This window comes from Cervus elaphus, chromosome 23, assembly GCF_910594005.1.
Source record: "Cervus elaphus chromosome 23, mCerEla1.1, whole genome shotgun sequence".
NCBI lineage: Eukaryota > Metazoa > Chordata > Mammalia > Artiodactyla > Cervidae > Cervus > Cervus elaphus.
Genome location: NC_057837.1, coordinates 13,195,717 through 13,217,631, shown reverse-complemented (window position 1 = coordinate 13,217,631; position 21,915 = coordinate 13,195,717). Strand labels below are relative to the sequence as shown.

Sequence of the window (21,915 nt, the reverse complement as noted above, 5' to 3'; positions counted from 1 at the left end):
TGAGGAAAGCCTCGCGAGCGTCCAGGGCCGGCTTCCCGAGGCCCCACCTCCTTCCGACTGGCGGGTGGTATTTGTCCCGCCCACTCCCGCCCGCCCTGTTCCGCTTCCGGTCGTCTGGGCGCTGGCCCCGGAAGGTTGTTGTCGTGGTGGTCGCGATGGGGAAGTCAGATTTTCTCACCCCGAAGGCTATCGCCAACAGGATCAAGTCCAAGGGGCTTCAGAAGTTGCGCTGGTATTGCCAGATGTGCCAGAAGCAGTGCCGGGACGAGGTAAGCGGGCGCGGGTTGGCCCCGCGCGCACCCCCGCGCTTCTCCGGCGGGACCCCACTGGGGATGCAGGCTGAGGTGCCCGACGCCGCGGCGACGGCCTGGGTCTCCCGACCCCAGGCGTGAGGGCTGCGCAGGGCGAGCCGGGGACTCCACTCCCTTCAATCCCCCGTCCTGGCGGGGAATCCGGCTTTGGACACCTCCTTCCTCCCCAGTCCAATCACCCCAAAAGGAGTAAAGAATGGAAAGGTTATAATCCCAAAAGGAATAAAGAATAAAGAGGTTATAACCCCAAAAGGAGTAAAGAATGAAAAGGTTTTCTAGCCCCCCCTGAGAACGGACGTCAGTCAGGCTGTCCTGAAACACGGGATGAGCCTTGCGGCGCTGGACGCCCTGGAATAACAACACCCGTCTCAGACTTGGCTTGGCTCTTAGACATAATCAGGGTACAGACCAGAACTAAGCCCTTGCAAGCTAGTCACCTAACAAGCCTTTGTCGAGCGCCTGCGACGTGCCAGGTCTGGGATGTTTTCTGCGGGTGAGATGTGGACTCTGGAGTCAGAACCAGGAGGCGGAGCTATGTACCCTTACAAGTTACTTGCTTTCTCTCCACCTGTTTACATATTTGAAAACATATTTGAAAACGGACTAGTAATTGTCCGTTCTTGTGAGACTGTTTGAGTTTTAAATGAGTGAATTATCTGCAAAGTGGCTGAGGGGCAGATATTGAGAAGCTTTGTAGACTGTGCTGTGGAGCACTTTTTTCCAATTATTTAGGTGAATGATAAAAGCACCTGGAAAAATTGACAGCAGGCTAGTGACGTGATCCTGTGTTTCTCTGGATGTTGAATTGGGTAAGAAAGGAAGAACACTGGGCACTTGGAATAATGTAATCCAGTGTTTCTGCAAGTGAGGGATGAGAACCTTTAGGTGGGACTCACGTTGAATGACACTGATAACAGTGTTTCTCTTTCACTTCTCTTTAGTTCTCTTTACTACTACTCACGGTAAAATTCTCACACAGAAAACTAGTACAGGGAAATCCATATTCCCTTTACCCAGATTTAACATTTTAAGTATTTTGCTGTGTCCTTTTCTCTGAAATATTTTAAAGTAAATTACAAACATCAGGATATTTCACTTCTAAATGTTTAAATCAGTTCAGTTCAGTTCAGCCGCTTAGTCATATCCAACTCTTTGCGGCCCCATGGACTGCAGCACGCCAGGCCACCCTGTCCATTGCCAACTCCCAGAGTTTACTTGAACTCATGTCCATTGAGCCGGTGATGCCATCCAACCATCTCATCCTCTATTGTCCCCTTCTCCTGCCTTCAATCTTTCCCAGCATCAGGGTCTTTTCCAGTGAGTCAGATCTTCGCATCAGGTGGCCAAAGTATTGGAGTTCAAGCTTCAGCATCAGTCCTTCCAATGAATATTCAGGACTGATTTCCTTTAGGATGGACTGGTTGGATCTCCTTGCAGTCCAAGGGGCTCTCAGGAGTCTTCTCCAACACCACAGTTCAAAAGCATCAATTCTTCGGTGCTCAGCTTTCTTTATAGTCCAACTCTCACATCCATACACGACTACTGGAAAAAGAATAGCTTTGACTAGACAGACCTTTGTTGGCAAAGTAATGTCTCTGCTTTTTAATATGCTGTCTAGGTTGGTCATAACTTTTCTTCCAAGGAGTAAGCATCTTTTAATTTCATGGCTGCCGTCACCATCTGCAGTGATTTTAGAGCCCAGAAAAATAAAGTCAGCCACTGTTTCCACTGTTTGCCCATCTATTTGCCATGAAGTGATGGGACCAGATGCCATGATCTTTGTATTTTGAATGTTGAGTTTTTAAGTCAGCTTTTTCACTCTCCTCTTTCACTTTCATCAAGGGGCTCTTTAGTTCTTCGCTTTCTGCGAAGGGTGATGTCGTCTGCATAAGGGTGGTGTCATCTGCATATCTGAGGTTATTGATATTTCTCCCAACAGTCTTGATTCCAGTTTGTGCTTCATCCATTTAAACTCCAGAAATGTTTAAATATACTCCTCTAAAATATTAGGATATTTTTCTACATAGTCACAGTATATGTCATGACACATAACCAAATTAATAAAAATTTCTTCGAGACTTCTTTGGTAGCCCAGTGGTAGGGAATCCTCCTTTCAGTGCAGGGGACGCAGGTTCAATCCCTGGTTGGGTGACTAAGATCCCACGTGCCACGGAGCAGCTAAACCCATGAAGCACAATCACTGAGCCCCCAAGCCCTGGAGTCCACGTGTCTGTGATTAGAGACTCCATGAGCCACATGGAAAAATAGATCCCTTATGCTGCAACTCTAAGACCCAATGCAGTCAAATAAATAATTTCTTCTTATCACCTGGTATATACTGCATAGTCACACTTTCTCAATTATTCCCATGAATGCTATGTAAAACTTTTTTTTTTTGGCATAAGGAACTGCATTCAGTGTCCTGTGATAAACCATAATGGAAAAGAATGTAAGTGTGTGTATAACTGGATTACTTTGCTACACAGTGGAAATTAACACATTGTAAATCAACTATACCAAAATAAAATAAAAGTACAAGCAAAAAAAAAAAAAAAACCCAGTTATTTTTCAAACCAAGATCCAGTCAAAAGCAATACATTGGATTTAGTTACTAGAACTTTTTTAAAAAGTAGACTAATTTTTCAGGTTCACAGCGAAAATGAAGTACATTTTTTGAAAGGTACAAAGATCTCTCTTACCCACCCTGCCCTCAATATGTATAGCCTTCCAGATCGTCAGCATGGTGCAACAGAATAGTACTTCTGTGACAGTCAGTGAGGCGATTTGTGCATCATTAGCACCAAAGTGCATATTTTGTATTAGAGTTCACTCTTGGTGTTGAGCATTCTGTGGGTTTGGACAAACGTGTAGTGACTAATATCCACCATTATACTGTCATACAGAATAGTTTCACTGCCCTAAAAGTCTCAGTGGTGTGGTATATTAGGAGTTTTAATTCTCTCTCAGTTTTAAATTTGAGACATAGCACCTTTCCTTCCCCCTGTTTGTTTTTCTTGACATTGACTTGAAGACACTAGGCCAGTAGTGATCCTGGAGGATTCCGTTTTAACCATTACGTTTTCTTGTGGTTGTCTTTTGTCTTCTTTCTCTAACCCTTGTAGTTTCTGTAAACTGGGTCCTGGCAAAAATTGTGTAGGCTTGTGTGGATGACAAAAGATTAGGAAGCTGCTCTAAGCAAGGTTGAGGTTGGACTCAGGACAGTGGGAAGGGGGTTGAGCAGAGGGACCCGGTGAGTCATTAGGAGGGCTGAGCAGACACAGCGCTGTGGAGGTGGAGGCCTCTGGGGTGCGGCCGTCCTGCGTCCTGGACTGGGTGCAGGTCAGGACGGCGCTGTTCCCGAGGTGGGGAGACAGAGGAGAGGCACTTTCTCATGTCTCTTACTAGTGAAGAATTAGGTTCAGATGTTAAGCAGCATAGATGCAAAGTCAAAACTTGTATTTTTTTTAATCATCTGAAGAATATACAGATTTAGTGTGATAAAGATTATGTATATTAGGAAATAGTGTCTTTTGGGTAATGAGCTAAAGTATAGGAGTAAAGTATAGGAAAGTGAGTGACAATATAATACTTTTCCTAATGGAAATTCACTACTGACCCATTTTACTTCATTATATGCCTCGAAATGCTTGCTTAACACTTTGTATGAAGTAGGTGCCCAGTAGCAATTTGTTAGAGTCAAAACGTGAAATCACTCTTCCTTTCTGTGCCCTGTAATATTTCTTTTTTTTTTTATTTTTTTTATTTTTTTTAATTTTTTTATTAGTTGGAGGCTAATTACTTCACAGTAATATTTCTTACTAATGTCTGTTTTCTAAAGCGCCATTTTTCTGTCTCTTTAATCTTCTGGGATTCTTCTTTGATTAGCAAGATTGCAAAACTCAGCTTTATAAAGTTTTTTTTTTTTTTAAACAACAGGGTGCTACAGCCAGTGACTTAATTATTTTTTATAATTTATCATCAAAGAGCAGTTATTTATGGTTTAATTGCTTATTAATTTATTAATAAGTTATTGATGTTACTTATTAAATTGTTATTTTCTATTTATTAAATTATTGTTTTTTATTATTAATTTAATTAAATACTTTTAATGACCTAAATCAGAATTTAACTACTGCCTTTGCATTTTTATAGAATGGCTTTAAGTGTCATTGTATGTCTGAATCTCATCAGAGACAGCTGTTGCTGGCTTCAGAAAATCCTCAGCAATTTATGGATTATTTTTCAGAGTAAGTAACTCAACACCATCCTTATCTCATAAGCTTTATTCAGTTGGACATTAAAGAGATGCTTAATATTGTATATATTGGAGGCTCTGATTATTCCTTACAAATTAATGTGATAGCTGCATTAACTTTATGCTCCATTTTTGTCTTCTTTTGACAACTTATCATTGTGTGGAATTGTTAAAAAAAAAAAAAGTATTTCTCATGATTCAGTCTTTCCTTCCTTCCACATCAAACATAATGAAAAACTGTCTTTCATTCTAAAAGAGCTGTGGCTGAGAGCATAGCTCTGGAATCAGATTGCCTGACTTTTCAGTCCTTCAGACCTGGCCTCTCCACTCAGGAGCTGAGTGACTTTGGCTGAACTTCTGGAGTTTGTCTATAGATATTGTATCTTCTCAAGTATTGTCTTTCCTTCATAGGGTTTATGTGAAGATTCAGTTCAGTTCAGTTGCTTAGTCATGTCCAACTCTTTGCGACTCCATGGACTGCAGCATGCCAAGCTTCCCTGTCCTTCACCAACTCCCTAAGCTTGCTCAAACTCATGTCCATCGAGTCGGTGATGGCATCCAACCATCTCATCCTCTGGCGTCACCTTCTCCTGCCTTCAGTCTTTCCCAGCATCAGAGTCTTTTTCAAAAGAATTAATTCTTCAGTGCTCAGCTTTCTTTATGGTCCAATTCTCACATATGTGAAGATTAAATGAATTAATATTTTTAAAGCGTTTAAAAGAGTGCCCATTACTTGATTAATATTAGATGTTAGTTATTATTTCAGTACACAGGTATTCTGATATTCCGAACAGTGATACGTTCTACTATGCAGTGTCATAACATCATACTCATTAATGCCAGTCAGTGCTGTCAGAAACACCTTTAAGTATTAGGAAATGTGTCAAATTCATGGTGGTGGATACTAACTTACCAAGTTTCCCTTTTTGCTGGGAAGCTCAGATTTTATATTGGCAACAAATATTGTCATTTGTTTTCCTTGATGTAACAGGCTCATTTTGTTTATTTTTGAGAAGAATATATACTGAATACTTCATTTGAAATAACTGTCATGTCTACCTGTCTGTCATTTCTCTAATACCAAGTGATGCTTTCATGTTTTTGTGCTGGTAGGGGTTGGGAACAGCCTTCTTTTCCTTTTCATCTGTAAAAATTCTATTTGTCCTTCACCACCCAGATTAAAGATTGCCTCTGCCTCCCGGCATCTCCCTCATGGCTTCCTGTGATACCTTATTACATCTCTTTTTCAGGTTAGCTTAGCCAAGCAACAGTTTCACTTCTGTTGTGGTTATGATGGTTCTGCTAGGTTGTGACCTCAGTGAGGATTTGTATCTTACTCACCTTGTTTGTCCGGCACTTAACATTGTGCTTAGCTCAGAGGGGCACGTTAAGTGGCAACTTCACGTGGAAAGGGCAGTTTTGTTATTGATAGAATGGGGTTACTACACACATTCACTGAGACTTCATGAAGCAGTGAAACTTCATGAAGAACCCTCTCCAGAGACCCATGGTCCCTTTGTACCTGCGTCACCAAGACAAAGTTTCAGCTCCAGACCAGCTTTTAACTTGAATTCTTGAAAGCTATAATCTTGCAGGATTCTTCCCTTGTTCAGTGTTTAAAGGTTCACAACAGATGTTCACGTAGATATTCCATATATCATTTGCTCATGCAAACTGTATGGTGGCTTAAATTTCAGGAAGATGATGCTGTATATTTGTAGAAATTACCTTAATGCTTTCCCTTCTTGCTTTATTAGGGAATTCCGAAATGACTTCCTAGAACTTCTCAGGAGACGCTTTGGTAAGCACCTTAAGTCTTGTGCACACAGTGACTTTGTAGTCTTATAATCTGCTCAGGGTCTGCCCTGTTGTATTTTGTTCTCAGGCACCAAGAGGGTTCACAACAACATTGTTTACAACGAGTACATCAGCCACCGGGAGCACATCCACATGAATGCCACGCAGTGGGAGACACTGACGGATTTTACCAAGTGGCTGGGCAGAGAGGGTGAGAACAAGAGGTGATGCGAGCGGTTGTTACATGGCTGCATGTGGGCAGGGAGAAGATGGTCCTGTATTCTATGTGCCGGGCACTCAGTTGTGTCTGACTCTTTGTGACGCCGTGGATGGTAGCCCGCCAGACCTCTCTGTCCACTTTCTGTGTAAATTTACGGAAAAGAGGTTGAGTAGGGCAGTTAGAAACTGGTGGAGAGGAGTGCCTCCTCCAGGGCTGCTTTTGTGCGCTGCGGGTGTGTAAGGGCGTCTGGAGCTGTTCTCTTGATCATGCCAAGATTTATCACTGAAGCATCCACTCGCTAGGTTGAATATCAGTACCTGTCCTCTTCTAGTTTTTTCCCCCCACATTCATTTCACTTTCACAAACTCTTGTTGAGGCAAATTTTAAATTTGCTGCCTCTTTTCCCATTTCTAATAGGATAGAACATTTGGGAAAAGAAAAGAGGAAGAAATTTTTTTTATCATTGTATTACTTATTCAATGTGTTTCTTTATTCCATTTTCTGGGGAAGTTTTCTGCTAGTGAAGTCAGGAGGAATATCATGTACTCAGTGGATGTTAAATGCTTAGACACAGTTGAATAAATACTAAGCAGGATAATCGTTTTTTAATGTTTCCCTTGTTTAAATGTGTTGGCGCAACCTAATCAGAAACCAAAATAATATTTTTTTCTATTTAAAAATATTAGAAAGTATTCCAATTAAAATCTAAATGTCGTAACTGTAAATATGGAAAATTCACATACTGTATGAATTTGTGTATTTGAACATGTTTGAATGAGTGTGCTTGAATGAATGAGTAATTACTGCAGACAGATCACATTTATATTTTCTTTCAGCTTTGATTGTGTACAAAATTAAGAGTATCCATTACTTTTTTTAAGGTTTGTGCAAAGTGGATGAGACACCAAAAGGCTGGTATATTCAGTATATAGATAGGGACCCTGAAACAATCCGCCGGCAGCTGGAACTAGAGAAAAAGAAGAAGCAGGACCTCGATGATGAAGAAAAAACTGCCAAATTTATTCAAGAACAAGTGAGAAGAGGTCTGGAAGGGAAAGAGCAGGTGGGCATCATCCAGAGATGCAATAGACAAAGGTCTGAAGAAGCACAGTCACTTATTTGTTTAGGCCTTGAACCGCATTTTGTAGGATAAAGCACGTGGCCTGGTATAAAAGCCCAGGTTGTGGAGTGGAGACAAACCTGGGTCACTTCCTGACTTCACATGCTTATGTAATAGTGTAATCTTCTAAACCTGTTTCCTCACCCCTAAAATAGAGTCAGCACCTAAAGGTGAAGACATGAACAGGTCAGTTCAACCAATTATAGCCATTGCAGTGCTGGGGAAGACCACAGTGTGTGGGGACACAGAGGGCCGGCACTTGCTCCAGCCTGGGGCGACGCAAGAATATTTAAAGGTAGATACAGCCCCCAGGCTGAGGAGTCTTGAGGAGTCACTGGGTCAAACCCAGGTGAACAGGGGAGGGAAGGCATGATAAAATTGTTTCAGGTGTTAGAATAACTAGATCAAGGAGTTTATTTTAGCAGATAGTTATTGGTCACCTCTGTGTGCCAGGCATTCTTACAGGCACTGGGGATACAGTAGTGGAGAGAAGATGAAAATCCCTGCCTTCAAGGAGCTTGTATACTAGACATGTGTGAGAGCAGGAAAATATAGCCTAGTGTGTATGTGAAACTACTAGCCATTGAGTATTGTTAAAAGCTTCTTATTGTGATGTAGCATACATAAAGTGTATGGCATGCGTGAATCTTAAGGTTACACTTCCATCAACTTTTACTTATGTATGTGTCTTTAGATGAATGGATGGGTTGATCGACCTATAGATAAGTAGATAGTCCATGTGGCTGCCACCCAGATGAAATATTAAGCATTTCCAGTATCCTAGAAGGGTCCCTCATGCCCATTCCTAACCAGCACCCCTTGTCCCCAGAGAAGGAAGCACTGTTCCAACACACTGTTATTAATTGTTGGTTGGTTTAACCTGTCTTTGAACTCTGGAAGGATGGAATCATGAGTGTGTTGTCTTCTTATCTATGTATTCATGCATTCATTTATTTTTATTGATGGCATGTTCTCTTTGTGTCTGGCTTTCCTAGCTCAGCATAACGTTCTGTGTGTGTCGTCCACCGTGTCCTTTCCTGTTAGTGCTGCCTTCTCTTCTTGACTGATGTAGAACATTTCATTTTATGAATATAAGTCTGTTTATCCATTCTCCTGTTGAGAAGCATGTGGCTTGTTTCCAGCTCCTCGCCCATCCCCCATACAGTGTCTTTATTGGAAGATGTTTACAATACATGTAATCTCTTATTTAGTACCTTAACTGTTTTAGGTAGCAAGTTATAATTTACGGCTATTGAATAGTGTTAGTAAATGCACTATGAACCAAACCTTCAAATTCTTTTTTTTTTTTTTAAGGAAGTCCCTGTTTTTACAGAATTAAGCAGAGAAAATGACGAAGAAAAAGGTACTTTTCTTCCTGTTTGAAAATGGATGCTTTTATCCTGGCCCTGCCAAAAACTAGCAACATGTTTGGGAACAGGACATATTGTCTACCTGGACTGCTTTATTCTCATTAGTAAAATGAAAAGGTGGTAACAGGGAATTAGATGGAATGCCTTCAGCAGCAAATAACCAGACTGAGTAAAATTAGCCTAAACGGTAAGGAAATCCTTTGCCATACCAAGACTCCGACTCCCAGAGATAGGGTGGTTCCGGATGTCACACTGTCAGCAGCTGGACACAAGGTGGCTGCCAGCACTTCAGCCATCATATGCAGACCCAGCGTGTCCAGAGGAGAACAGAGCACCTGTTTCTCTTCTGGAGTCCCCTATGAGCAAGTAAGCTTTTCCTAGAAGACCTTCTTCCTAGCAGCAGACTTCCTTTTGAATGTCATTGGCCAGACTGTATCTCGTGTCCACCTCAAAATCAGTCACTGGGAAAGGAAATGGAATGATTTTGATTGGTTTAGACCAAAGAACTGTATTTATCCCCTCCCACAGGTCCCACCTCTTAGTCCCGTCCCCTTGGGTGTTAGGTTTTTAACCTTTGGATTTGGGAGGGGACACACCCCTTCAGACCATAGCATCTCCCAAGCTATGTGTGAGGCCTACAGACACGGAAACAAAATGGGATTCCTGTTACCAAGGGGAGAGGGGAGGCGGAGTGGGGAAGGGGCCAAGGCCACATGCTGTATCCAGTGAAGGTCTCCCCCTGCTCTGTAAGCACCACTTCATTATATTTTACAGGAGTTTATGATCTCTGGGTAGGAGCATTCCAGCTCTCATTATTCAAAATGTCCATGAATTTCTGTGTGACTTCTTCGTGGTATTTACCTGATGTTTTACTAGAATTTTCCCCAAATATATATCGAATACCAGTTCTTTTCTTCCAGTTACGTTTAATCTGAATAAAGGAGCCTGTAGTTCAGGAGCAGCATCTTCCAAATCAAGGTGAGCCACGTGGACAGGTATCTTAGAACTTGAGAGTTTGGGTGGAATGTTGATGACAATCTTAAAAGGTGCAGGATTGTGAGTTATTTTTTCTAGTTGTCATTTTCATCTCTGTTTTGTTTAATGGTTGATTTTTTTCTTAGAAACTGTTTTTTTCTTATTTGCCTGTGATGAGCTGATTCTGTCTTTTGAGGAAAGGCTCATTTTTTACTGAAATGCTTCACATGGTAAACATTAACTTCTCCCTGACTCCTTCTCCACTCAGTGGTTCTTTATGTGCTATGGCAGTAGTGTTTGTTTTTCTATCATAGCCCACTGTGTTCGCTGGGGTATATACTTTTTGTCTTACCTGCTCTATTATGATTTTCTGAGAATAGAGATGAGACTTATTCAGCTACCTCCTTGCTGCATGCGTGCTTAGTCACTTCAGTCGTGTCCGTCTCTCCGCGACCCTGTGGACCATGGCCTGCCAGGCTCCTCTGTCCATGGGATTCTCCAGGCAAAAACACTGGAGTGGGTTGCCATTTCCTTCTCCAGTGATAAAGTATGAAGTGAGTGAGGTGAAGTCACTCAGTCGTGTCTGATTCTTTGCGACCCCATGGACTGTAGCCTACCAGGCTCCTCCGTCCGTGGGACTTTCCAGGCAAGAGTACTGGAGTGGGGTGCCATTGCCTTCTCCAGCTATCTCCTTAGCATCTGGTAAAGTGTAAGTGTATCAGTAGACACTCAGTAGCAATCGCTTTCCCTTCTAAAGGGTGTGGTACTGAGCAGGAGCTGACCAGCCTTTTCTATAAAGGGCCACATAGCGAGTATTTTAGACTTTGTGGGCCATGTGTCTGTCACCACTTCGCTTAACTGTGCTGTCGGACTGAGGAAGCAGCCACAGACAATACGTAAGCGAATGAGCCCGGCTGTGTTCCGGTTCGCTCTCATTTACGAAGGCAGGCGGTAGACTGGGTCTGGCGCTCAGGCTGTAGTGTGTCAAGCCCCGGGATGGCCCACGGTCAGGTGTTTGTACCCACCCTCGGTGTTCTCTTTTCTCGAGGGCCTCATGTGTTCTTCCACCAGTGCACGTGCCGCTTGTCATGTGCGGCGCACTCGGCTTTAGTCATGGAGGTTTAAAGACGGAGAGGGTAGTCAGGGGGACACCAGTATCTGGTGGAATTTATCTGTTGAGCTGGGTCATATTTGCTATTTTCCTTCATATTCTACATGATGCTTATTTCTGTGCTGTGCTTAGTCAGTCAGTCGTGTCTGACTCTTTGTGACCCCATCGACTATTGTCCCCAGGCTCCTCTGTCCATGGGGATTCTCCAGACAAGAATACTGCAGTGGGTTGCCATTTCCTTCTCCAGGGGATCTTCCCAACCCAGGGGTCGAACCCAGGTTTCCCACATTGCAGGCAGATTCTTTCCCAGCTGAAGCGCCAGGGAAGCCCAATGCTTATTTAACCTAACTCAATTTTTTGTTTTGGGGGAGGGTTTGTTGTTGTTGTTGTTTAGTTCATCACAGTGGTATATAATTCAGTGGCATTAAGTAGATTCACACTGGTACAACCATCATCTGCATGACTTTTCATCCCCCCAAACAAACTCTGCACTCTCAAAGATAACTCCCCACTGCCCCTCCCCTCAGCCCCTGGTTGCCTCTGTTCTGCTCGTCTGTCTTTATGAATCTGAGCAGAATCACATAGTATTTTGTCTGTTTGTGTCTGGCTTCTTTCACTTAGCACAGCGTCTTCAAGGTGTATCTGTGTCTAGGCATGGATCAGCATTTCTTTCTTTAGTCTCGATGGTAATGTCCCCTTGTACATGTAGACCACGTTTTGTTTATCCAGTCATCTATTGTGAGCGTTTGAGTTGTTTTCACATTTTGGCTCATGTGATTAATGCTCTTCTGAACATCGGTTTACAAGTATCTGTTCACATTCCTGCTTTCAGTTCCTTTGGGTGTTTATCCAGAAGTGGATTTGCTGGATTATATGGTCATTCTGTATTTAATTTTTAAAAGGTTTTCCACAACAGCTGTACCATTTTACATTCCAGCATTTGCACAGAAGGCTCCAGTTTCTCCACATCCTTGCAAACATTTGTTATTTTTGTGTGTTTTTTTTAATAGTAGCAGCCTAATGAGTGTGTTTCATTTTGGTTTTGATTTGCATTTCCCTAATGATTAGTGATGGTAAGGATCTTTTCAAGTGCTTTTTGGCCATTTATAATCTTTGGAGAATCACTTATTGCCCATTTTTTAACCAGGTTTATTTATTATTCAGCTTAATTTTAAGAAAAAGTAACATCTTTAGTACAACTCAGTTTTGTATTTTGTAAATTTGACAATTAATTAGACTGGTAAGGTCCAATGAGTCAGCAAATATTAATAGAGCATATATTTGGGTCACAAGATGGTTACTGCTACTTTACAGGGGGAAAAGAAAAAATATATATGGATATATGTAGTTTCTGCCCTCCTGTGAGAGAGGAGTCATATATACAAAGGGCTTTATGTGAGGTGGAGTGGGGTGCCTGCCCTAGAGTGCTCTGGCAGTTCAAAAAAGGATACAATCCAAGAAATCTCATAAAGAATGGATCTTAAAGAATTTCGACGAGTGGAGAAAATGGAAAGACTGTTTTGGGCACAAAGAGGCGTGTGCAGAATTACAGAGGCTTGAAGCACAGGCATCCAGTCAGTAGCAGACTGTTCAGAATGACAAGTGTACAGAGTAAATCGGGGGTAGTATCCTGGGGCCAGTGGTGACGGTTGTATAGTAGCCCTCAAAAGTTGAGAATGTGTGCTGTGAAGACGTCAGGCAATCAGGAGTAATAAAAACTTTCATGCTGAATGTTGAAATCTTTGTTTTAAAGAAGTGGAACCAAAAAAAAAAAAAAAAAAAAAAGAAGTGGAACCAACAGCAATGTGCTGGACTTCTGCTGGCCGTTTTACAAACCTCTCACCTGGTTGATCCTTGCGGTCCAACTAGAGTTGGGCCACATTATAATCCCTGTTTATAGCTGGGGAACTGGGACGTAGGGAAAATCGCTCAGGGTCCTAGCAGAAGTAGAAAGAAACCCTTGTGGCCCCGGCCCTGAGGCTGATGCTGTTGTCGGTGGCTTGGGCACACGGGTAGGGTGGCGCTGGCTTGGGGGCGGGGACAGGAAGGGCCCCGTGTTCTCAGGGTGCTCCCAGTCCTGTAAGTGAGGGACATGCCCGTCATTGTTTTGACTGATCTGTAGTTAACCGTGTTTAACAGGCTGCTTCTGCGTTGTTCCTTTCACCCGTTATAAAGCCTGCACCTTTACACGGTTTTTGTTAACAGCACACTCCTCTTCTCCTCAGTTCTTTGGGACCAAGTGCCCTGAACGCGATTGGGACCACGGCATCAGTGAAGCGGAAGGAGTCCTCCCAGAGCTCGGCTCCGTCAAAAGAGAAGAAGAAGAAGAAGTCTGCCCTCGATGAAATCATGGAGGTGAGCTTTATGAACTGCATGTCCACTGTAGCTATTCGGTGAACCATGTGATTCCAGCCGAGGAGAGTTAAACAATTTAACCAATTATGAGATTAATACAAAGAGGAAAATGTGCTGAGGCCAGACTGGGGGCGAAGAGCCCAGATGCAGTTCCATCTGAGTGGAGCCGGAACCTCCCTAGACAGGTGCCTCAACTGCTGTCTGCAGAACTCTTCCTGAAATTGTGGTCAGTAGATTTCGTTTAGAAGGACCATCGTGGTGACTGACGCCAGAAGTGAAAGCTCTGCACACCTTTTTGGTGGCTCAGAAAATTGGCATCCTCCAGGGATCTCCTCTGTGGCCTCTTAACTTCCACTTAACACCTCCTAGCTGGGAAGAGAATGTTCAGAAATATTTTTAATTTGATTAAACCAGATAGTCAGTTTATGTGACGAATCATTGAAAACCTGTGATTATCTGACTTAAAGCTATACTTCTGCTTTAAATTTACTTGAAATTCTGGAGTCATTCTGCAGAAGATTCTTAATATATCCCTAAATAGCACGTTTCTCCGTTTCACCCCACCACCTTTCCTATCAATAAATTTATGAATTTTCACATAATTTATGAAGAGAAAGAATAAATGGGTACAAGAGACTGACTTTTTTCCCTCTTAACGTCATTTCCTCTGGGCTCCTCACCCTTTCCTTCATTTACAAAAGGATAGGAGGAAACTGTTTGGTCTTCCCTATTATTAGAAAAACAGAAAATGCAGGGCAGTCAGAGCAGCTTAAAGTATAACATATTGCATGTACACTGTGACATGTGTTCATTCTAGCGTTCAGCCCACATGGAGTTGCTATTATGTGCCGGGCATCATGCAAGGGCCTGCGTGTGTGGAGTAGGGGGAAAAACATGGACCCTGCGTGTCATGGAGCTTTTACTCTAGCGAAGGAGACATCCCAGACCAAGTGAACCAGTAGATGAGTAATTACAAAATGCGAAGCCCTAAGGAGGTCTGAAGGCAGGGAGTGGGGAGATTGTTCCTTGGATGAGGCGGGGTAGATTGCTACTTCAACCTCCGAAGGGAAGATCCACGTGGCTGGAGCCCAGTGAGCACTGGAGTGGCGGCATCTAACGTTAGAGAAAGCAGGGGCAGCCCTGCAGAAGTCTTAGAGCCCATTTTGAATTTAATTAAGTGAAGCAGAAAGCTAGATCTACCTGCTTAGAATATAACATGCCAAGTTTATAGAGTATCCTTTGTTCATATTGGGAAGTTGGTGGAATTAAAATGAAATTTCAGATCAGCCAAAGAATGGCATTGTTCATTCGCTTTGGAAGTTGGTACTTGGGTCTAACTGAGCAGCTGAGAAAGGGAAGGCTGTGAGGTGCAGTTCTGCTGTGGTCAGCATGTTTCCTTTCGGTCACCCTTCTGTGTACCTGTCTCCTGGTTGTGTTTCCTTCTCCTTCATTCGACATCTTTATCATCCTTGTCAAACAGGGAAGCTCCTTTTTGCCATCAAACTATACCCAAGCGCACTGTGCTAGGTTGGTCCATAAGAGTTACATTTTTACCCCTGAAAACATCACCTGTTTGCCGTCTGATGACAGTCTGGGGAAGGAAGGAGGGGTGGGACTGTGTGATGCTGACAGGCAGCCTCGCAATTGGCTTGATAGAGGCTGTTTGTGTTTTATCTTCTTGGTCAGTTGATTTGCCTGTTACTTATTTTCTTAGAGTTGCTTTTTTTCATTCAAAAATAAATTGCATAAAATGTTTATCAGAGCTTGCACATTATATCAATCTTCTGTGAAGTGTGTTTTATGGAGTTCTTTTGCTAAATAGAATGTTATTAGAAATAAACTGAATATTTTAAAGAGGTAATTGTTTGAATGTCTCATGTGTCCTTCAGATTGAAGAGGAGAAGAAAAGAACTGCACGGACAGATTACTGGCTGCAGCCTGTACGTATCCCACTGGGCCTTCTCATATCTAAGTGTGCTTTTATGTGTGTGCTAAGTTGATACAGTTGTGTCCAACTCTTTGCGACCCCATGGATGGCAGCCTGCCAGGCTTCTCTGCCCATGGGATTCTCCAGGCAAGAATACTGGAGTGGGTTGCCATGCCCTCCTCCAGGGGATCTTCCTGACCCAGGGGTCAAACCCACGTCTCCTGTGTCTCCTGAATTGCGGGTGGATTCTTTACCGCAGGGCCTAGTGCCCTTAAGTGGATGATTTAAATGGCCTTTGATATAAATGGCTAAATTTCTTAAATATCTGTCACTTCTGGAGATACATTTAATGACTCGTCTGTGCATCTGCTCTGTAAAGTCCTGGTTGTACCTTTGTTGGAGGGTGGCTTCCTGTTCTTGAACCAGTAATGTTCCTTGAGTTTAATGCCAAATTTTTGTAAGGACCCCTTGAATTTAAGCCTAGAATTATTTTCTGGTTTTGCTATCTGTGAAAGACCTAGACTAGTTGAGATTGGTAGGTAGAAGGGCTAGATTTCAGGGAACCTTCACTGTGGAAATCAGCCATGAAATATGCATTTTTTCCTCTTGGTAATCAACTGTGTTGAGTTAAAAAGAGAAAGAAGAAATGAAAGATTACTAAGAAAATGTCTTGCCATTGTGCCAGGAAGGCTTCCAACTCCAAAGGGTCTTATTTAAACAACAGTTAACATTTTACCATGATTTTTTGGTGAAGTGGTTTAAAATGTAGGATCAAAAGAGAAAAGGTAATTTAAATTGTTCCTTCCATCTTTTTTTTTCCCCCTAGGAAATCATAGTGAAAATTATAACCAAAAAACTTGGAGAGAAGTATCATAAGAAGAAGGGTATCGTAAAGGTAAGACTGTGAAGTTATGGATGGAATTTGGGAAAGGAGCTGGTGGGGGGCCGGGTAAAGCCATTGTGATACTCCTCAAAAACCAAGTCCTAGTAGCAGAAGCAGTGTGTCTAAGGTTTTTGATGGCTGACTGCACAGTGGTTGGAGAAATATTCTGTTTCCAGCCATAGTATAAACTGTGGTTTGCTTTCTTACTGGAGCAAATAGTAGCCCATGGCCATGTCTTAAAAAAATTCAGTGAGTACACCTTATGCATTCCCATCGTTGTTGACAGGCAGTGTAATGATGCCCCAGAGTTCTAAGGAGGACTTCCTTGTGTTTAACCTGAGAGGCTTATCTTGATTGCCCTAGGATTTTAAAATTTAAAAATCAGCTCTCTAGTCTTTTTCTTTCTTCTGCTTTTCCTAAGTATAGTTTCATGCTAGCAGCCAGCCCTTGTGCCTGCATAAATTGCCCTCCTAATGTATTTAAACAAGGCAGAATTGTTCCTCTCCCTATATGTCTTAAAGACTTATTCTAAGATCTCCAGCCTTTTCCTTCCAAGTGAAAACCTCAACTAAACTTTGAATTGAACTCTTTAAGGACCATAGCCTGATCATATATGGCTTTTAGAAAATAAACTCCATTGATATTAATAGAAGGAGTTACTCTTAACACAAGTTGGTCTTACCCTTTGATTAGAATTTCATTTGTTTTCATTTATTTATTTCTATCCTTGGACTTCATATTGGCATCTCTCTTCTGTTATAAAAGTGTTGGTTTTACATGACAGGAAGTAATTGACAAATACACAGCTGTCGTAAAGATGATTGACTCTGGAGACAAGCTGAAACTTGACCAGACTCATTTAGAGACAGTCATTCCAGCACCAGGTAAATCACTCTGCAGACCCTTTAGTACATATACCATGGGAAGAAGTGAGTCCATTCCTACTGGATATTATTCAATAGTTCCAGATGTGAGCTTCCTCTTTAGAAACATGTAATCGCCTATTGTAACCAGCCTGTTTGACTTGGTGATGCGGTTGTTTACCTGTCCTCTGAGGAAGCTATGCTGTGGCATGAATAAATTTTCCCTCCCTAGAATCTGTTTGTTTTTTTTTTACCCCAGAAGCAAATCATAGACATGTCTGGATAAAATCAATCATGTTAGGATGATTCTTAATGCATTTGTTTAGCCATTTGAGATAGTAAAGTAAAAGTTAATATTATTTTGCTTTTTCTATTCCTTAATCATCCTACACATTTCTAGTGTAAATGCCACTGTGGTTAGGTTGTCTGCCTCTGACCCAAACCCTTCATGGTATTATCATTGCTGGCACAGTGATGTTAGTCTCTCAGACTTGGTTTATCAGATCAGATCCCGTTATTCTTTCTCCCTAAAACAAAATTCATTTTATGGATTAGGAATTGTGGACTTTTTTTTCAAGAACTTTAGTGAAGTGTAACTGACATAAACTGCATCTGTGTATAAGGTATATAATTTGATAAGTTATAGCACATACCTGCTCCCATGAAAACCATCGCTACCATCACGTTAGTGAATGTACCATCACCCCCCGCAAAGTTCCCCATTTCCTTTATAGCCCTTTGCTCCCCGCTCTGCCTCCCCTCTCCCTCAGGCAGCCACTAGTCTGCATTCCATCATTAGCTCCTACTTTTCTAGAATTTTATAGAAATAAAATCATACCACGTGTCCTGTGTTTGTCTGGCTTCTCTCACTAAGCACATTCACCCATTATTCTGGATGAATCTAGAATAATGTTGTGTGCCTCTGTACCCGATCCCTTTTTACTGCTGAGTATTTCATTATGTGGACATGGCAATCTCTATCCAGTCACCTACTGATGGACATTGGGGTTGTTTAAAGTTCTTGGCCATTACAAATAAAACTGCTATATGAACATTCATGTACAGATCTTTATACAGATAAAAGATATCTTTTCTGAGACAATTCTAGAGATAGAATGGTTCAGTAGGCATATATTTACATTTTTATGAAACTAACAAGCATCCTGTGATTTTAAAAAGAGGCAAAGTAAGCTGAATTTTTTCTGGTTATTTATGGGCTCTGGGCACCCCTCCAAGAACCTTATGCTCTTTGGTCTTAAATTAAAACATCCCTTAACAAATAAGTGGAAAAAATGAGGAGTCTTATAATGTGATGGTGATCGAAGTATCTACAAACTGTGCTTTAGAATCATACAGATAATAAATGATTAAGAACTTGCATTGTGTTGATGCAGTGCAATTATATTTGGCTGTAAGAAAGTAGAAGAAAGTGGCATTTTCTTTGTATTAAGTGTTAACTCTTTTTCTGTTGCAGGAAAAAGAATCCTTGTTTTAAATGGAGGCTACAGAGGAAATGAAGGCACCCTAGAATCCATCAATGAGAAGACTTTTTCTGCTACTATAGTCATTGAAACTGTAAGTATATTTACAGAAAGACAAATTTCAAAGTGCTTTTAAAATGTGCCATGGTTTTTGTCATTGAATTGGTGATTTGTGAGTTTGGGTGTTCTGTTTGTATTCTCTCCTGTTTGGAAATCTGTAAGGTTCCCCCGCCCCGACCCCGCCACCCCACCCCTTATTTTTAAGAGTTTTTTTGACATGGAACATTTTTAAAAGTCTTTACTTTTGTTTTTTTTGGTTATGTTTATATTTTGGTTTTTTTGGCTACAAGTCATGTGGGATCTGGGCTTCCCTGATATCTCAGTTGGTAAAGAATCCACCTGCAATGCGGGAGACCCCAGTTCAATTCCTGGGTTGGAAAGATCCCCTAGAGAAGGGATAGGCTACCCACTCCATTATTCTTGCACTTCCCTTGTGGCTCAGCTGGTAAAGAATCCGCCTGCAGTGTCGGAGACCTGAGTTTGATCCCTGAGTTGAGAAGATCCCCTGGAGAAGGGAAAGGCTAGCCATTGCAGTATTCTGGCCTGGAAAATTCCATGGACTAGTCCATGGGGTCTCAAAGAGTCAGACGTGACTGAATTTCACTTCATGTGGGGTCTTAGCTCCCCAGCCAGGGATTGAACCCACCACCCCTGCCTTGGAAGAGGGTTTCTAAACCACTCGGCCACCAGGGAAGTCCCTGTATAAGCCTGGTTTCTTTAATAACTGACATTGCTGAAGCAGTTTGTCTTCTGATTACAAAAGAAATACCATACTTACTTGTCTTAATCTGTTCACACTCCTATAACAAACTACCATAGACCAGGATGACTTTAGAAACAACAGAAATTTACTGCTCACATTCTGGAGGCTGAAAGTGTCACACCAAGGCGCAGGCAGTGCTGGGTGTCTGCTGAGGGTCCGTGTCCTGGTTCGTGTTCTCTCACTGCTGAGGGGGGGGGCCTCTGGGTCCCTTTTCAGGGCCACTAATCCCATCCTCACGGGCTCTGCCCTTGTGACCTCACCACCGCCTAACAGCATCACATTTTAATGTATTGAATCAGTTTTGGGCGGGACACAAACTTCAGTCTGCAGTAATACTCTTGTATAAAAGCTGAAAATTACAATTTAATATAAATACTTAAAAAAAATTGCCCATACGCCTCCAGGCAAATGATAACCTCCATTAATATTTTAGCCTGTTTTTTCCCCCGTCTTTGTATTTTATAAAATTGTGTATAATATATATAGTTTTGTATCCCAGCTTTTTCCCCCTCATATCTAATATAAACTTTATCTGCCAGAGTGTAATTAGTGAAGAATGTATAATCATGATTAATGGAGGAAAGCCACAGAGATCAATAATTTTTCAGTGTTCTTCCTTCTTTCATAAAGGATTTAAGGTAGGCGAGATCAATAAAGTAATTCACTCACAGGAATCTGACATTTAAGTAGAATTGCTGGTTCATTTAGAATTGCCCCACTGACAGCTCTGCTCACAAGAGTGAGACCTCACCTGTCTTCAAAGGAAGGATCTGAGACGGGGGTTTAGAGCCCTGCACTGCTGCACTGTGTCACCTCCATCACGGGGAGCGTGACGGGCTGCGTGTGGGGGGTGCGTGGCCTGGGCGAGCCCCGTGTCACTCCTGGTCCGTTCCGTGGGCCGGAGCGCCGTCTCACACCACGCCTGACCAGGGGGAGCCAGGAAGGGGGACAGGACGTACTGACTAGCCAGCAGGTCTCCGCCACAGTATCTAGTGGTAATGCATCCCACCCAGCATGAAGAAAACACGACCAGTTCCTGACAAGGACACCATAGGGTATTTTTTAAAAATTCAGAGTCATGAAGATCTGTTAGCTACCTTAATGGTGTCTTAGGGGTGTGAAAAGGGCACATTGGCATCCAGAAGCATATGTCCTTTTCTTGTCTTGTAAGTGCATGTGTGTTTTTAACCACTTCTTCAATTATTTTAATTTGTAGGGCCCTTTAAAAGGACGCAGAGTTGAAGGAATTCAATACGAAGACATTTCTAAACTTGCCTGAGTTTGAAAATTTATTAGCATCACATTAAAATCTTAAAGCATCAAATTGGTGTTCACCAAGACATTACAAGACTCTACTGTGTTAGGGTGTTTCTTTTTATAAAACAAATGGATTTATTTAAATATTACTGTAGTTGTTTAGCCTAACTTATAGAAAAATCTAATTATGTCTCGTGAAGTATCAAAATTATGTAATTTTGTCCTTGTTGTTTTTGTTGCCTTTGTAGTATTTCCTTGATTTTTTAATCTACATTAAAAGAATATTATTGTAAAGTGTTGTAAATAGGATAATGTAGAACTATTGTAGAGCAAATCTTTCATATACTCTAAATTTATATTTTCATCAGTAAAGTAGTAAAGTTGGATGTAATATAATTACATTTTTAAGAGTCAAACTATAAATAGAACAGCTTTATTGAGATGTAATTCACCCACTGTACAATTTCACCCATTTCAGTCCTGGGTGTTCATTGGCAGGACTGATGCTGAAGCTGAAACTCCAATACTTTGGCCACCTCATGTGAAGAGTTGACTCATTGGAAAAGACCCTGATGCTGGGAGGGATTGGGGGCAGGAGGAGAAGGGGACGACAGAGGATGAGATGGCTGGATGGCATCACCGACTCGATGGACATGAGTTTGAGTAAACTCCGGGAGCTGGTGATGGACAGGGAGGCCTGGTGTGCTGCGATTCATGGGATCGCAAAGAGTCGGACACGACTGAGCAACTGAGCTGAACTGAACTGAAAAGTGGACATTTCAGTGGTTTTTAGAATATTTACAAAGTTGTTTGAAAATCACCATTGTCTAATTTGGGAATTTTCATCTCCCCAAAAGTAACCCTGGATCTATAGTCACTCCAGACTACTGGCAGCCTACTACTAATCTGCTTTCCATCTCTGTGAATTTGCCTGTCTTGGACATTTCATAGAAGTGGAATCATACGGTATGTGGTCTTTTATAACCAGCTTCTTACACAAAGTGTAGTGTTTTCAAGGGTTATCCATGTTGTAGCATGGGTCACTACCTCATTTTCATTCAATGGTAGTCTTTTGTATGGATATATACCACATTTTTTAAAAACTATTCATCAGTTGGAATTGGATTGCTTCCGCTTTGAGGCTGTTAGGAATAACGCCGCTGTGAA

At 41.9% G+C, this 21,915-nt stretch overlaps 1 protein-coding gene across 1 annotated transcript; it reads left to right on the top strand.

The window, feature by feature from the left end:
• The first annotated feature begins 87 nt into the window (after positions 1–87).
• On the top strand, positions 88–21,042 carry KIN (Kin17 DNA and RNA binding protein). Its single transcript, XM_043883338.1, has 13 exons — positions 88–269; positions 4,464–4,558; positions 6,324–6,367; positions 6,452–6,574; positions 7,465–7,646; positions 9,018–9,066; positions 9,994–10,051; positions 13,385–13,514; positions 15,404–15,454; positions 16,268–16,336; positions 17,109–17,208; positions 18,662–18,762; positions 20,708–21,042. The coding sequence occupies exons 1-13, from the start codon at positions 156–158 to the stop codon at positions 20,768–20,770; spliced, it is 1,179 nt and encodes a 392-aa protein (XP_043739273.1). The 5' UTR covers positions 88–155; the 3' UTR covers positions 20,771–21,042.
• The last annotated feature ends 873 nt before the right edge of the window (positions 21,043–21,915 follow it).

Bases quoted from the DNA above. Each gene is read 5' to 3' on its own strand.
- KIN (XM_043883338.1), top strand. From the start codon at position 156: ATGGGGAAGTCAGATTTTCTCACCCCGAAGGCTATCGCCAACAGGATC. The intron at 13,515-15,403 runs GTGAGCTTTATG...TGTGTCCTTCAG, and splicing joins CCCTCGATGAAATCATGGAG to ATTGAAGAGGAGAAGAAAAG. The intron at 18,763-20,707 runs GTAAGTATATTT...TTTAATTTGTAG, and splicing joins CTACTATAGTCATTGAAACT to GGCCCTTTAAAAGGACGCAG.